At 34.1% G+C, this 16,003-nt stretch overlaps 1 protein-coding gene and 1 non-coding gene across 2 annotated transcripts; both read left to right on the top strand.

Moving 5' to 3' along the window:
• Window positions 1-4,023: 4,023 nt before the first annotated feature.
• On the top strand, window positions 4,024-4,341 carry LOC143251634 (tubulin beta chain-like). Its single transcript, XM_076502899.1, has one exon. The coding sequence runs from the start codon at window positions 4,024-4,026 to the stop codon at window positions 4,339-4,341; it is 318 nt and encodes a 105-aa protein (XP_076359014.1).
• Window positions 4,342-14,686: 10,345 nt separating this feature from the next.
• Window positions 14,687-14,768, top strand: TRNAS-GCU (transfer RNA serine (anticodon GCU)). Its single transcript has one exon. It is a non-coding gene; the product is annotated as a tRNA-Ser (tRNA).
• The last annotated feature ends 1,235 nt before the right edge of the window (window positions 14,769-16,003 follow it).

Here is a 16,003-nt window from a genome sequence, read left to right as displayed (position 1 = left end):
AAAACTGTGAGAATTTTGTTGTGAAGCAACATATGACATACAGACTGATAATACTGATGATTTCATATTACTAAATTTATTAGCAAGTGAAGTTCAAATGGAATATAGCATTAAACTTGTAATAATAGTGTTTTGTCAGTGGAAGTAATACTAATAAGAGTAAAATAAAAGACAACAGAAAAAAAGTTAAAATTACACAAACAGGTAAAGAGTAAGACAAATTATAAGAAAGAATAAACACAACAGTAGCATTTATTAGCAAATACTGAACAATAATGAAAAGCTTATAAGAGGAAGTCATTCATTAGGAAACTGTATCAATAACAGCTTAAATATTAAATCAGTTGGTTCATATGATTTTAATAACTAACTTAGCTGACTTGTTATTCATACTGTTTTCCAAAATATTTTTGGATTTTTTTACCTATTTGTACAATTTTCTTTATTTTTTTCCAACTGATTTTCATTCTTTTCTTTCCATTGTCATTATTTTACCCTTGTCTTTATTACCTACATTTATGTCTTGTGCAGAGGATATCACAGTTATAAAAAATTTAATGACAATTAACAAAAAAGCATTAAAATTACAGAAAATTAGAGTGTTAAAGGTCAACAAAATGTCAGAATGGGAACTAGACCTTTAGAAAATGAAGGTTTCCATTAAGGTTTTCTGAGATGACCAAGAAAGCATCATATGTGTATTCTTTCTTGCATTTGTAATAGGAAATATGCAGTCTGGATTCCACAGTATATCCTTCCAAAAATGTATTATATCACACTGAAATTTAATTTATATCCAGAACAGAAAGTAAACATTTTTAAATTCATAATTTCTTGGAAGAAGGTAAACATACAATATTATAAGGAACTTTGATTTTTGTTTGTTAAATTTTGCACAAAGCTATTTGTAGGCCATTTTCACTAGTTAGCCCTAATTTTGAGATGATTAAATTAGAGAGAAGGCAACTAATTACCACCTACTCCTCTTGGGCTTCTCTTTACTAACAAATAGTGGGATTAATCATAACATTATAAAACCTGTATAGCTAAAAATACAAGTATGCTTGGTGATGGGTTTCAGTTCTTCAACCAATAAATTACAGGTCAAGCACCCTGACCACTTGGGCCATGCTTAATGAATTTTCCTAAAATGTAGGACCCACAGATCCTATAAAATAGTTACGTGTAAAAAAGTACCACATTGAAGAAACAAGCTGTAATCAAATGTGAACTAACTTAAGACCAATAACTCTCCTCATTAGTGTTTTACCTTTACCATTTGCAATCCACTCATTTTGTCCTTAAATGGCCTTGTTTATATTTAAAAACTATTATATTGACCAAATACTTTGTGACTGACTTCAAACAACTAAACTGACCAGCTTCATTTTCTAAATGTGCACTATACAATACACTGTGATAGTAAAAAAAAACAAACTGTAAATATTTCAGTATGTACCTTTCAGGAGATCATGACACAGACCTTTTCCTTGATGTTATTTAAATAAATTAGCTACGATGGATATCAAGAAACTGATAAAATTTCAAATTTGTTTATATGGAAGACCTCTATACAGTGGCTTTGAACTGGAAAGGAGGAAAAAAAGACTTAAAGAAGGGGAGCTAAACAAGTTACTGGCCTGCAGTTAATTACAACTTGTTTTGGCAATATGACAGTGTTTTGGGATATAAATGATGGCATATTTATTTATTCCAAGTTTCTCACTGGAAAGGGATGTGATACTAAAAAAACAAAATTATTGGTTTTTATTTGACTTCTGGTGATTATGTCTTGTATTTTCTTCAGCATAGCACTTTGTTTATTCTACATGTATGCTTAGTTTTACCTATAAACTACAAATTTTACTTTTTGATTTATGAATATGCTGCAATTCAACTTTCAAGTCATCAAAACCCATTCAACATTCACTTACTTTTGGACGATTAATTAAACAATGGTATACGTTAACCTTTAAAGTAAATCCTCGTGATCTAATTAACAAAAATTTGTGTAAATATTGTGGATCATTTGTAAATTTATGTCGTTTTGAAACTGTTTTAGTAGTACTACTACCAGCAGTGCTATGTAACAGTACGACAGAAACATATACAGTAATACTAATAGTAATACAGTATAACACTAGCTCTACGACTCAGTACGACTACGAGTATTACTCATTCGATTTCTTGAATTCACTTTATCACTATAAACAGTATCCAACGAACTGAGTAAAATCAATATTTTCTAAAACAAAAGAAATCTCTTACATGCGCTATGGAGACCCACTACACTATACACAAACCAAAACACTAAAGAAATCGGAAGTAAACTAGCAAGAAGGAACGCTATTATCATGATGCTGAAAACTATTCCACATATATTCACTATACTGCCATCTAAATATTTAACCATTTTAAATTAAGATTGTGCCTAATCACCAAATCTTACAATACAAACATTTAAAAATATATATATTTTATGAAAATATTTGAGTGAAACCACTATTTACAAAACCATTACATCTTCTTAAAGTTACATCTAAATATAAATAATCATTAATCGAAACCTAATTTTCGTCTCTGGAACGATAATAGTGAAAAACTTTTAAAATGAAATTTATTGTAACTTAAAAGAATAAAAAGATAAAAGTACTATTTAAATTTATCGTAAATCAATGCTTTGCTTTCGTTAGTTTAATATTTTCTTTTTTGCTATCGCAATTATTTTTATTCTAACAGTGACAGATGACAAAGAAAAGATATCTAAAACTTTTCCACACATCTTGGTCAAAATCAGTAGTGTTTAACTAAGAGTTTTGTGAGAAACTAATACTTCATCACAATTTTTAGGCTTATATGTTCTAAATTCTTCTGTAAACTTTTACTATGTTTTTCTTAAGGATGTTTTTTACTTATTAACTAATTTTGCAATTGATGCTTAAAGGAAAATCCAAGTATTGTTTTTGTAAGATTCTGATTGATGGCGTAGTAGAATAGCATAGAAACATATATAGCACTCTAACACTACTGTGTTTGTAGTTTACATAACTCATACACAAGAGTCCCATGCTGGTACAGCGGTAAGTCTACGGATTTACAACGCTAAAATCAGGAGTGCGATTCTTCTCGGCGGACTCAGCAGATAGCCCGATGTGGCGTTGCTATAAGAAAAACACACATACACAAGTATCGTCTTTTATAATATTTATGAAATATTCTCTGACAGCAATGACACCTTTAGAGCTTTTTCAAACATTTTTCTCTCTCTTTTAATTTACGACCAAGAGATTGGAGCACACCAATGTGCGAAAATATATATTTAATAGTAAGTGTTCCCTTAGCGCAGATAACCCTCGTATAGCTTTGCGCGAAATTAACAAAAAACAAACCCTTAGTGTGTCAGAGGGAAGATTATTCTCACCCCATGGTCAGTTTATCTTTTCATATATGGCAAGTTAACACTTTCTCATTTTATTTATTCAGAAAACACGTGTCTCTATTGATTTGAATCCCTTTAAATTTTTGGAACTTAATTCTGGAATGATTTCACCGATATTATAAATAACTGGATTTGTTTTTAGGTAAAGAAAACATTATATGTTTATTTTTTTTTAATTTCGCGCAAAGCTACTCGAGGGCTATCTGCGCTAGCCGTCCCTAATTTAGCAGTGTAAAATTAGAGAGAAGGCAGGTAGTCATCACCGCCCACCGCCAACTTTTGGGATACTCTTTTACCAACGAATAGTGGGATTGACCACACATTATAACGCTCCCACGGATAAAAGGGGCGAGCATATTTAATGCGACCGGGATTCGAGCCCGCGACCCTCGGATTACGAGTCGAACACTTTAACACGCTTGGCCATGCTGGGCCCGCCACTGATTATGATATGTATAGATATACTATTCGAAACTTAAATACGTATATGAATTACGGGTTGAACATCGCAAACTAAGATGAGATAAATCGTGCTTTTATAAAATGGTCAGTGGGATAAACAAATAGGTTCTAAGTTCTGAAAGATGATGCCTGACGAGCATGGTATCGACCCAATCAAAACTTACCAATCAAAGAACGTCCACCATGTTATGTTAGTGGATTTAGAGCCTAATACAATGTACAGAGTTAGATGTAGACGTTTTGGACAGCTGTCTCGACCTGATAATTTTGCTACCTTCATTGGAAATAGCACTGCTATCCAGGAAATATATTTTCTTTGGTGCAATGACGAAAAAATGGACGAAATGGAGTTTACTGAGGCAAAATCGAACATGCATGAACTGATGTCTGAATATTATCAGTGCCAGAAAGCAACTGCTGAGGACGAGGAAGAAGCTTAAATTCCACTTTTTAAAATAATTTTTTTCGTGAAACCTTAACAAGCAAATTTTCAAGCATCTTAACTTCTTAAAAATTAGTTTTGTTTATATTTCATTCAGATTTCTTGCTTTTTGCTTTTAAATATTGTTGTTTACTGACAGACGGAAGAAACAAGATCAGTTAACATCTGCTATCAAGCTCTTGTAGGTAAATGATAAACTGTAAAGAAGATTCGTTTAGCTGAAATACCTGTATGAAGTTACTATCTTGAAGATGAGCTAAAGTCAAACGTAAATGATTCAGATATTTTTAAGAGTACTGTGTTTGATTTATTTTATTATTATTTTACTTATGGATAATACTAATAAACACTTTTATTATTTTATTTATTATTCTAACATTAGTTTTTACTTAGATACTTGAAAAGAAATTATCTAAAATAAATTAGTTTAAATAATTTATGTGCGAGTGCATTTCTAACTAATACTGACAATAACTTTGTGATTTTTATTTTAATTTGATTTATTTCTGGTAAACGCACTTGTTAACTTTATAATTTTGAACTGATAAATTAAATAGAACGTAGCTAGTCAAGAACATCCATCACGAGCTCTTGGACACTTCTTGTCTGATCAAATAGTGGGATTGGACTGTCACTTTTATCACGCATCTACGGACCGACCCACCCAAAGTGTGGGGCCCGGCATGGTCAAGTGGTTAATGCACTCGACTTGTAATCCGAGGGTCGCGGGCTCAAATTCTCGTCACACCAAACATGCTCGCCCTTTTAGTCGTAGGGATGTTATGATGTGATGGTCAATCCCACTATTCCTTGGTAAAAGAGTAACCCAAGAGTTGGCAGTGGGTAGTGATAACTAGCTGCGTTCCCTCTAGTCTTACACTGCTAAATTAAGGACGGCTAGCGCAGATAGCCCTCAAGTAGCTTTGCGTGAAATTCAAAACAAATCAATTCCAAAGTGTGAAGCACGATACGGCAACAGGACAGAAATTGTAAACCACAGTCTAGTACGCTGAATTATAGGCCACGTTAAGCCTTTTCATTCTAGTAAACTAAACCTCTCTGGAATGTCATATCCTTTTTATTTTCATTAGTGTGATAAAATGATCAAGTTTATTTTTTAGATGAAAATGGGCGATAAAAAGAAGAAAGAAACCTACATCACCAAAATTAAAATTAATTTAATATCATTTAATATTTTGGATTTTGAGTTAGCTTGACGTCACTGTTTGCACGTTTTTCGTTTGAAATCATCGCACAAAATTATCCAAAGACTACCGGCAAATAACCAACTTAATTTAGACTGACAGATTAGAAACTAGGCAAATGATTAGCAGCACCAGTTAGTAATTTTGGGGCTACTCTTGTATGACAAAATAACTGAGATTTTATCATTCTTTTACAGCACCCAAAGCATCAAAGTGCGTAATGCGCTTTCTTCAGGAATGAGACACAAATGATTAATCCAAGGATTCACGGTCAGGTTATGTTAACCGCAACTTCATGCCTAACCTGTTTATCATTTTAATTGTTTGTTCTGAATTTCGCGTAAAGCTACACGAGGGTTATCTCCGCTAAACGCCTTTAATTTAGCAGTGTAAGATTAGAGGGAAGGCAACTAGTCATCACCAGCCACCGCCAGCTCTTTGGCTACTCTTTTTACCATGGAATAGTAAGATTGACCGTCACATTATAACGCCCATACGGCTGAAAGAACAAACATGTTTGGTGTGACGGGGATTTGAGAATACATATTATGAGCCGAGCGTCCTAAACACATGGGCATGACGGACGCTGTTAAATCGTATATAGTTATTTATTGAATATTTATATTACTTATTTACTAGACTGAGTATCCGTCCCCTGGAAGAAATTTAGATAATTTCATGATTAATGAAAGGTTATCTTAAGACATGAACAATTGCTTTCCTTATATGTAACTGCGAAAAACGCCCATAAAAACTTGAAAAATAAACTGTGAAGTCAAAAATGCGTGTATATTTTTCTATGGATCCAATGAATTTCCATACCAGATTTGGTGAAGGTTCATTGACAGGGGCGAACAAAGTAGTGGTAGAAAACGCCCATAAAGTCCACAAAACTGAAAATGTGTGCATATATGCCCTCCGCATAGACCTAAAGAACCTCGATACCAGATTTGATAAAGATCTATCCACATCCTGCGAAGCAGTTACATGAACATACAACAGACTGTATTATTAATATTTGTAGAGATCATTTTAATAAACTACTGACGCTTCATAATCTAAGCTCAAATATCATGAATAATAATAATACGAGGTCTGTTAAAAAAATACGCGGACTGACGTCATGAAACAAAATGTACTTTATTTAGAAGTTACAGGTCTGGGACCTCTTCAAAGTACTCTCCTCCCCAACGCACACACTTATCCCAACAGTGTTTCCACTCGTTGAAACAGTCCTGGTACGCTTCTTTTGTAATATCCTCCAGCTCCTTCGTCGCATTTGCCTTAATCTCGGGAATCGTCTCAAATCTTCTTTTTTTCAAGGGTCTTTTGAGTTTGGAGAACAAGAAAAAATCGCAAGGAGCAAAGTCAGGTGAGTAGGGGGGTGGGGAAGAACAGTGATCGAATGTTTGGCCAAAAACTTACGAGTTCTGAGGGCTAAATTTCGCAGCAACGCGGTGCATCTTCAATTTTTCGGTCAAAATCTCGTAACAAGATCCAACTGATATCCCACACTCTTCAGCAAGCTCCCTGACAGTTAGACGTCGATTTGCCCACATCAGGGTGTTGATTTTGTCGACGTGTGGGTCGTCAGTTGACGTGGAAGGACGTCCAGGATGCTCATCATCTTCAATGGACTGTCGACCATCCTTAAAACGTTCATGCCACTTGAAACATGCTGTATGCTTCATAGCAACATCACCGTAAGCCGTTTTAAGCATAGCAAAAGTTTCAGTCGCAGATTTTCCAAGTTTAACACAAAATTTCACAGCAAGTCGTTGCTCCTTCAGGTCATTCATTCTGAAATCCGCCAAACGAAAAAATCGCACTTCACTTAAAACCGCGTAGCTAATACACAAATGAAGATATCTGCAATCGGAAAATGGCGTCGTAATCAGCTGATCTGTGCGAACCTAGCGTACCAAGCGGATTCCCTTTGAACCAATTGGAGCCGCGCAATTAAAACAGTCAGCGGATTTTTTGAACAGCCCCCGTAGATACAGAAAATGCTTGATAAAAGTTTACTCTTGGTTAGTGATTGCTTATTTTTCTGTTGTAATTGTCCTGCTCGATAGTATTACACACATAAAAACAAAACGAAAACAACATAACATATAGAATTTAGTTTATTGATTTGAGCCCAGATATTAACCACCAGAATTTGGTGGTTAATACGATTTAGTTTACAGTTTGACGTCACAAGTGTAATGCGACTGCATTGTTAAGTTATAAAACAGGCTGAATAAATTTTATACTTGTCATAATTCTTGAAAATCCATTAGGGACTGATTATAAAAAACTATAGATAATGTATAATTTAAAAGTGCAATGGGCCTTATAGTAGTAATATCAATGCCGTATAACCACTGATAGTTAGATATAATCATTCTTCTACGACTTGAAAAAGTGTGTTTTTTTTTACAGCAAAGCCACATAGGACTGTCTGCTGAGTCCGCCGCGGGAAATCGAACTCCTGATTGTAGCGTTGGAAATCCGTAGACTTACCGCTCTACTAGCAGGGGACACTTACAAAACTATTATAACATAATGTACCATAAAGACTAACTATTTGTCACTTTTTATATTAAATACATATACTTAATTTTTTTAACAATAAGAAAGAGTAGTAATAAAACTACGTAATTTATTTAACTCTTATGTTAGGGTTAATGGTGTTGGCTACTTGTGTTTCGTTATACTTGTCTTAAGACCTTAGTATTAGGCCTTTTACCTTTTTCAGCAGTTATTAATTTGTGACAAATATAAATGTGACATTTCTTCGTCAGTTTATAAAAGGCGTACACACTATAGCAATTTTACTTTTACTTAATGTTGATCATTTATCTATAGAGGTACTAAAATGGTTTAAAGTAGCATTAACATTAATTATTGCTGAAATACATATTTAAGAAAGCTAGTAGTGAAGCTGTAAAATTTTTGTTTAGTTCGTCGGTTGGAGGAGAAATTGGAGACTTATAAACAGGTTGGCGACTATGGATAAACAGAAGGGTAAATTGCGGAAAATGGCAACAGAATTTGAAAAGAAAATTAAGCTTTTGCATACGAAGGATACAGTAGCTAATAATGAATTAATAGTAATAGAGCTAGCAATAGTGAATTTAATTATAACGATAAGATTTTATTAAGCAACAAATTTCAGCATCAGTTTGTGCCTGAAGGAGGGAAGGATAACAAAAGGGACAAATAGAGATGGAAATGAAAAACATAAAGGAGTTGTTGTTGTAGGAGATCCTTTAGGATAGTATGTGAGGTAAATAGGGAGAAAATAAATAGATTATGTTATTCAGGGGCAGAGGTGGAGATATAAATAATAGGGTAAGTGGTATAGTAAAGAATGCTAGCAGTGATACTATTTTTATAGTGCACACAAGAGCTAATGATCAAGCGAAAGGTAGATCAAAGGAGCTTATCGTTAAGGACTTGGCATTAAAAAAAAAGAGTCATAATAACTTATTTGTGTTTAGGATACTTTAAAACTTAATCGTTGGAACGAAGATATAAGTAGGTCATTAGTGTTAAATAGTAGACTTACTTTAGTATGTGAGGAAGAGTTGGTTGGCTGGTGGATTTTTGGGATTATATTATTGGTAAAATGGGAAATTTTTATCGTTGTGAATTAAGCACAAAGCTAAACAATAGGTTATTTGTGCTCTGCCCATCAAGGGTATCGAAATACGTTTTATAGCACTGTAAGTTCGAAGATATACCGTTGTGCCATTGGGGGACTGGGAGCTTTTTGAAATGGATTATTTACATTTAAATTAGACAAGGGTTGGCTTTTGCAAAGGCTACTCAGTGAACTGTAAAGGCAACTTAATTCTTGTCTGGCTTAACGCAATTTACAAGCTCACTTTTTTATCCAGGAAGATATCCACTATCCTCGTAGAAATACTAATGTCCAAAGTTAATTCACTGAAGTTAAACGTTTATAATGTTCGAAATCTATAAACGTTCCTGGTTAAATATTTGTAGTTTTCCGATTAATAACCATTAATCACAATTATAACTATCAAGGATAAGAGTATATTGATCGTAGTGATCAAACTGTATATTCTTCCATCTCTTGGCACGCGGTCCCGGCATGACCAAGTATGTTAAGGCGTTTGACTCGTAATGGAAGGTTGCGGGTTCGAATCCCGGTCGCACTAAACATGCTCGCCCTTTCAGCCGTGAGGGCGTTATAATGTGACGGTCAATCCCACTGTTCGTTGGTAAAATAGTAGCCCCAGAGTTGGCGGTGGGTGGTGATGACTAGCTGCCTTCCCTCTAGTCTTATACTGCTAAATTAGGGACGGCTAGCGCAGATAGCCTTCGAGTAGCTTTGCGCGAAATTCAAAACAAACAAACAAACAAACAAACTCTTGGCACCCCGATTTATATAGTTTAAGGCGAGGTTCTCGAATGCTCAATAATGTTCGAAAACGCGCTAGCGTTTTTATAAAACAAATATTGTTAATTCTTACCTTTAAGAATCTTCTACAAAGTTAGAGAACAGACCAGACTTGCGCAAACACATTCAACAATATACGTCACATATATCAAACTGAAACAAACGTTGGTATCAAAATAAACGTATAATGGCAAATCCGTTACAAGATCCAGTACAAGAATAAGGCAAAAATGTAGTTTTAACGGTGAGCTCAAATATTAGTATTGTAATGCTAAAAATATCTATACTACCAAAACAGTCTGTGTGTTAGCTAGTCAGCGCCATAGCACCAAACGGAAAGAACCTAGAGAGCCAAATGTTTTTCTCATACTCAGCGAATTCTGAGGGTGTGCACCTGGGTGTTATTTTTTCTCACAATCATTTTGGCATATAATTTTGTTCTAGAGCTTTTAAGCCATAAATAAAGGAGAATGTACAGTTTTGTAGTAACAGATTTAAAAAACAATAACAAAAAACAAGTATAAGGGTTATGATTCGTAGTATTGGTGAAAAGGGTTTTAGTTAAATATTTGTTCTTTTGTATTTCTGATTTTCAAATTGATAAAAATTCGTTTTTAATATTTTTCTTTTGCCCATGCAACGCAAAATAATCAGGAATAAGGTCATTGTTTGTTTGTTTTGGAATTTCGCACAAAGCTACTCGAGGGCTATCTGTGCTAGCCGTCCCTAATTTAGCAGTGTAAGACTAGAGGGAAGGCAGCTAGTCATCACCACCCACCGCCAACTCTTGGGATACTCTTTTATCAACGAATAATGAGATTGACCGTAACATTATAACGCCCCCACGGCTGGGAGGGCGAGCATGTTTGGCGCGACTCGGGCGCGAACCCGCGACCCTCAGATTACGAAGCGCACACCTTAACGCGCTAGGCCATGCCGGGCCCGGGATGAGGTCAAATTTCTTTTATTGCTGCACGGGTAATAACGACTTTTATTCAAAAAAACTAAACAAATAAAGCAAAGATGAATGATGTAAATCTTTCTTCGATCATTTTACAAAAATTATTTCTAAACGAACAGTGCAGGTGTGAGTTTCATCCAGAAAGTGAGAGGAGAGGACGTTTTCACAAAGGAAAAGCGATATTATCCACTATGCTTAAATAGCCTCTGATAAATGTTTAATTTGGTAAATTAATATGTATATTTATAAACTGACTTTTATCAACGTTAAAATAGGTGTAGTTGGGTGCTGGCCCGCCATGCCCAAGTAGTTAAGGCTCTCGACTCGTAATTTGAGGGTCGCGGGTTCGAGTCCCCGTCCCACCAAACATGCTCGCCTTTTCAGCCGTGGGGGCGTTATAATGTGGCGGTCAATCCCACTATTTGTTGGTAAAAAAGTGGCCCAAGAGTTGGCGGTGGGTGGTGATGTCTAGCTGCTTTCCCTCAAGTTTTACATTGCTAAATTATGGACGGCTAGCGCTACTTTTTTAAAAGCAAATAATTAAATTGACTGTCGCATTATAACCGATACGGCTGAAAGGTCTAGCCCGTTTGGTACGACGGAGATTCGAACCCGCGATTCTTAGATTACGAGACCAGTAAGAAGTAAAAGAAAATATATATCTTATAGAGCACCAGTCGGAACAGAGAATTTTGGTAAAATTGGAATAACTGAAACATAACTAAATAGAGACAGTTTAATGACAGGAATTTCTTTGAAGTACAAAGTTACAGGTTGTTTAATAGGGATAGAGTACAAAAAAGAAAAAAAGAAAGAGGGAAGAAGTGGCTTTATTCGTAAAAATGTGAGTTGTAACCTGCTCAAGTAGAGACTGTGAAAGCCAACAGTAATGAGGTTGAATCTATTTGGACTTCTGTTAGTGGTGACAATGGAAAAGGCTTTTAATTGCTAACATGAAGAACTAGAAAAAAGCAACCGTCGTTATACATTAGGTAAGTAGTATTGTTTGTTTGTTTGTTTTTGAATTTCGTGCAAAGCTACTCGAGGGCTGTCTGTGCGAGCCGTCCCTAATTTAGCAGTGTAAGACTAGAGGGAAGGCAGCTAGTCATCACCATTCACCGCCAACTTTTGGGCTACTCTTTTACCAACGAATAGTGGGATTGACCGTGACATTATAATGCCCCCACGGCTGAAAGGACGAGCACGTTTGGTGTGACGGGGATTCTAATCCATGATCCTCAGATTATGAGTGGAGTGCCTTAACCACTTGGCCATGCCGGGCCTAGGTAAATAGTGAGCCTTTTAAAAATGTGTAAGTTTAATTTCTTTCATTTACCCTTGTAAATATCAAGAGTTTGTTTGTTTGCTTGTATACGACATAGCTGATTAGTCTATCTGCCGCCGTCCAAAGTTTTGAACTGTTGACAATAGAAATTAAACAACACTGACGAACAGTATTTATCAATGCCTATAATGTTCTTTACCAACGAATAGTGGGTGTGAACGCCATATTATGACACTCCCTACAGTGGCACAGCGGTATGTCAGCGGATTTACACTGCTAGAAACCGAGTTTCAATACCCATTGTTGGCAAAGCTCAGATAGTCCATTGTGTAACTTTGTTGTTAATTTAAACAAAGATATTATGACGCTGTCACAGTTGAAAGGGCGAGCATGTTTGGCGACAGTTGTTTGGTTGTGAATCAAGCACTTTAATCATCAGGCTATGCCAGACCCCAATATTTAAGAGAGATCGATGCACAATCAGTTCAAACGTATCCAATCTTTAAGAAAATTTCGAGTACGTCATTGAACAATGACGTGCCTTTTTTAGGTATTTTTCAAAACAGTTTTATGAAAATCAATAAAACTTATATGTATGTCTTAGGAATATTTGTATATGTATATTGTTTTAAACGATATAAGAAATATGAAGGCGAATTTTATGACTGTTAAAAGTGGACTATACATATATATTATGCTAATCATCATAATAAAAGCCAAGTGTTGGTCGATCATGCTCTATTTCTCTGAATTTCCTGAGTTATACGAGTCAAACTCCATTTTTTTCTGCTATGATACTTCCTCCTTTGATTGCTCATTTCTGTTTTGGTTGAATTCAATCGCTAACATAATCGCAAATAGCTTTTAAACTTTAGCACTTTTTCTGCTATATAAAAGCCTTTGAAGAAGTTCTCAGGACCAATTCAACAATGGCGTTATGTGTGTGACACACATCATCATTCACATCATTATGACATCAAGGTGGGAAGAATTCGGATAGGAAACTCGGAAGACTTCCACGATTAAATACACGGAAATATCTTCGAAGCCTGTCGACCCATGTGAAAAATAAATAAAAAAATAGAGCAAATGTATTCTCTTGTATTGTTATGAAAAAGCCTTTGTTAAAACAGATTGTAGATATCAATTATCTGTAGGGAAGAGGACGATTTTGCCTCAAAAGAAGAACGAATGTGTATACAATCACATGGTCATCAAGTATTTTAATCTTTTATCCAATGGCACCAGCATGTAGTACATTTGCACAGTTATATGTAATGGATTCAGAAGCAATATGTATCATGTTCGTGGGAAAAGAAATTTGATATTCCTTCTTGTGCATTACCAGTTTTATACGGAATACTCTTGTTTTCCAGTGGTTTCCTGTCATTATGCGTTGGCTTTTACGCTAGTATAATAATATGACAGACCTATGTTCTGTCAAAATATCTAGTATATTTCACCATAATTAATTATTTAATTATGTTTATAAATCGTTGTTTGCTCCCTTACTATTATATTATAGCTTTTCCACGGTTTTTACACGTTCAGAATAGTTGTATTTACTGAAAGGAACGTAAGAATAATAAACATAAATTCACACAATTTTTGTTATCGGTTGTACATAATAAAACTTTATTTTATTCACAACGTTTCACTAGGTTTAACTGGCATCATCAGATGGGGTACAAGAAATGAGGCCAACAGAATTTAATTTTAAAAAATCACTAGAGAACCTTTAACAATAGTAAACTACAAGTATATGAATAACCAATTGCAAACAATAAAATAATTTATCAACGAATCCAAGTTTAAGTACAATAAATAACACATTTAGGCCTGAGTCTAAATATTGAAATTTATATCTAAGAATGAAGGGGATTTAAAACGACATAAATGAACAACTTTGTATTTTATAAAAATCGTGCCAGTCTTTTATTTTTTACCTACCTGAGAATAATCAAAACAATTATTTTTTACTCTGTACAACCGGTAAAAACCTGTATGAATTTTAAAACAGTTCTTGCTAAACAGTCTTATCACTAGAATTGACACATTTGTTAAAAGTTTTATTTTAACTGAGATGGTTGAAGTGAACTCACAGACAAGTAACAGTAGCTAAACTACTTTGAAAGAAAATTAAAAATCAGCCCATATAGATCTAGTTTGTATTATGTAGGAACGAACTGTAGGATAGATTATTATATTTTTCACGTTGTTCTTTCCCTTTGGAACTGAAGAACGATGTTTTTCATATGTTGATATTAAAGTGGAAATTTTGATATTTTTTTTCATCAAACACAACAAATGACGACATTTTTATAGGTGTAGAGACAAGGTTTAAATTATTTGGAAAGGTGTTTTTTACTACGCGAAATGCTATAATTTGAAAAATATAAAAAAAACCAACAAAAACAATCAAATGACATATTGTAACACCACACACATTTTTAACAAATGTTATTTAATAAATTTTTATCAGATGAGGTGGCCGAATGGTTAAGGCGATGGACTGCTACTCCATTGGGCTCTACCCGCGTGGTTTTGAATCCCATCCTCGTCGGTAGTATTCTAATTTTTGTACAATTTAAAACTTTCTTTTGATGTTACTTCAACTGAAAAAATAAAAAATTACACATTACGTATCTTTTAGACTAACTTGAATTTAAATACTAAATAGTTTTCTTGAGGATTATAACCTGATAAGTATAAATGCTATATTTCTTCATGAAAATAATAAAATAAATCATATCACAGCTTTTTTCCTTGTTTTTAATATACTTAATTTATCATTTATTTTCTTCTTCTATTTAGTCTTTAAAAATAACAAATTGAGTTTGATTACCTTTAAATAACTGATTTCTATGTAGTTATGCCACTGATCTTACATTTCCTCTATATTTCACAAAAACGTGAGTGCTTTCTCTTGATTAGAAATAAAATAAAAATATTTGAAATCAGTTTAGTAAACTATAAATCAACTGAAATAAGTCTGCCGCTATTTTTCATTCTTTTTTGCTCTTAAATTTTAAATCTCTGTGAAATATAATAGATAGGTAATTGCTTATTTCAGAAATAGGTGTCACTGTAAGATAAATATTTCATTTTGTTTGATCTTTGGCTCATCTTGTCAAACGGATTGTAGTAAAATTTATGTCGTTCTTATAACTCATCCAAAGCACCAATGTGCGAAGTGCCACTTTTTTACACCAGTATTATGTTTAGCTACACATGTTCAATGAAGGACTAGATACACAGATAAATAAAAAAAGATGATTTACCTAGATTCTATTTTTATGATTTCTAGTAAAAACGACTCAACAGTGTAAATCGGTTAAGAAGCAAAGCACCGAAACATTTTAAAGCCTAAGAAAATTGATAAAATTACGCTTTAGGCACATAGGTTTTTTCTTCATATTACTCTTATTAGTCTTTTATGGCTTTTCTCGCTTACAACAAGTTTATAACGATTTTTCATTATCAGAATCTTTGTCAGTGGATATTTCCTACAATAGAAAAGATAAGATGCTTTTGCTAGGTATAAATATTAGATTTGGGAATTTTTGTTATGTTTACAAGTATTGAAATGTATAGGTGTACTTATAAGCTTATTTATGCATGTGACAAGTTTATTCTATTTTATATGTGCTCAAAATATACAAACATTTACCATTCTCTCTTCTTAAAATACTGCTATATATACAAATTCTAGAATTAAGAATGTAAACTGCTCGGCATGGCCTGGTGGTTAAGGCGCTCAACTCGTAATCTGAGGGTCGATGGTTCGAATCCCCCTCA

The sequence above is a fragment of the Tachypleus tridentatus genome, chromosome 6 (genome assembly GCF_004210375.1).
Source record: "Tachypleus tridentatus isolate NWPU-2018 chromosome 6, ASM421037v1, whole genome shotgun sequence".
Taxonomy (NCBI): domain Eukaryota; kingdom Metazoa; phylum Arthropoda; class Merostomata; order Xiphosura; family Limulidae; genus Tachypleus; species Tachypleus tridentatus.
Note: the sequence above shows the minus strand (reverse complement) of the source record. Positions and strands in the feature narration are given on the sequence as shown.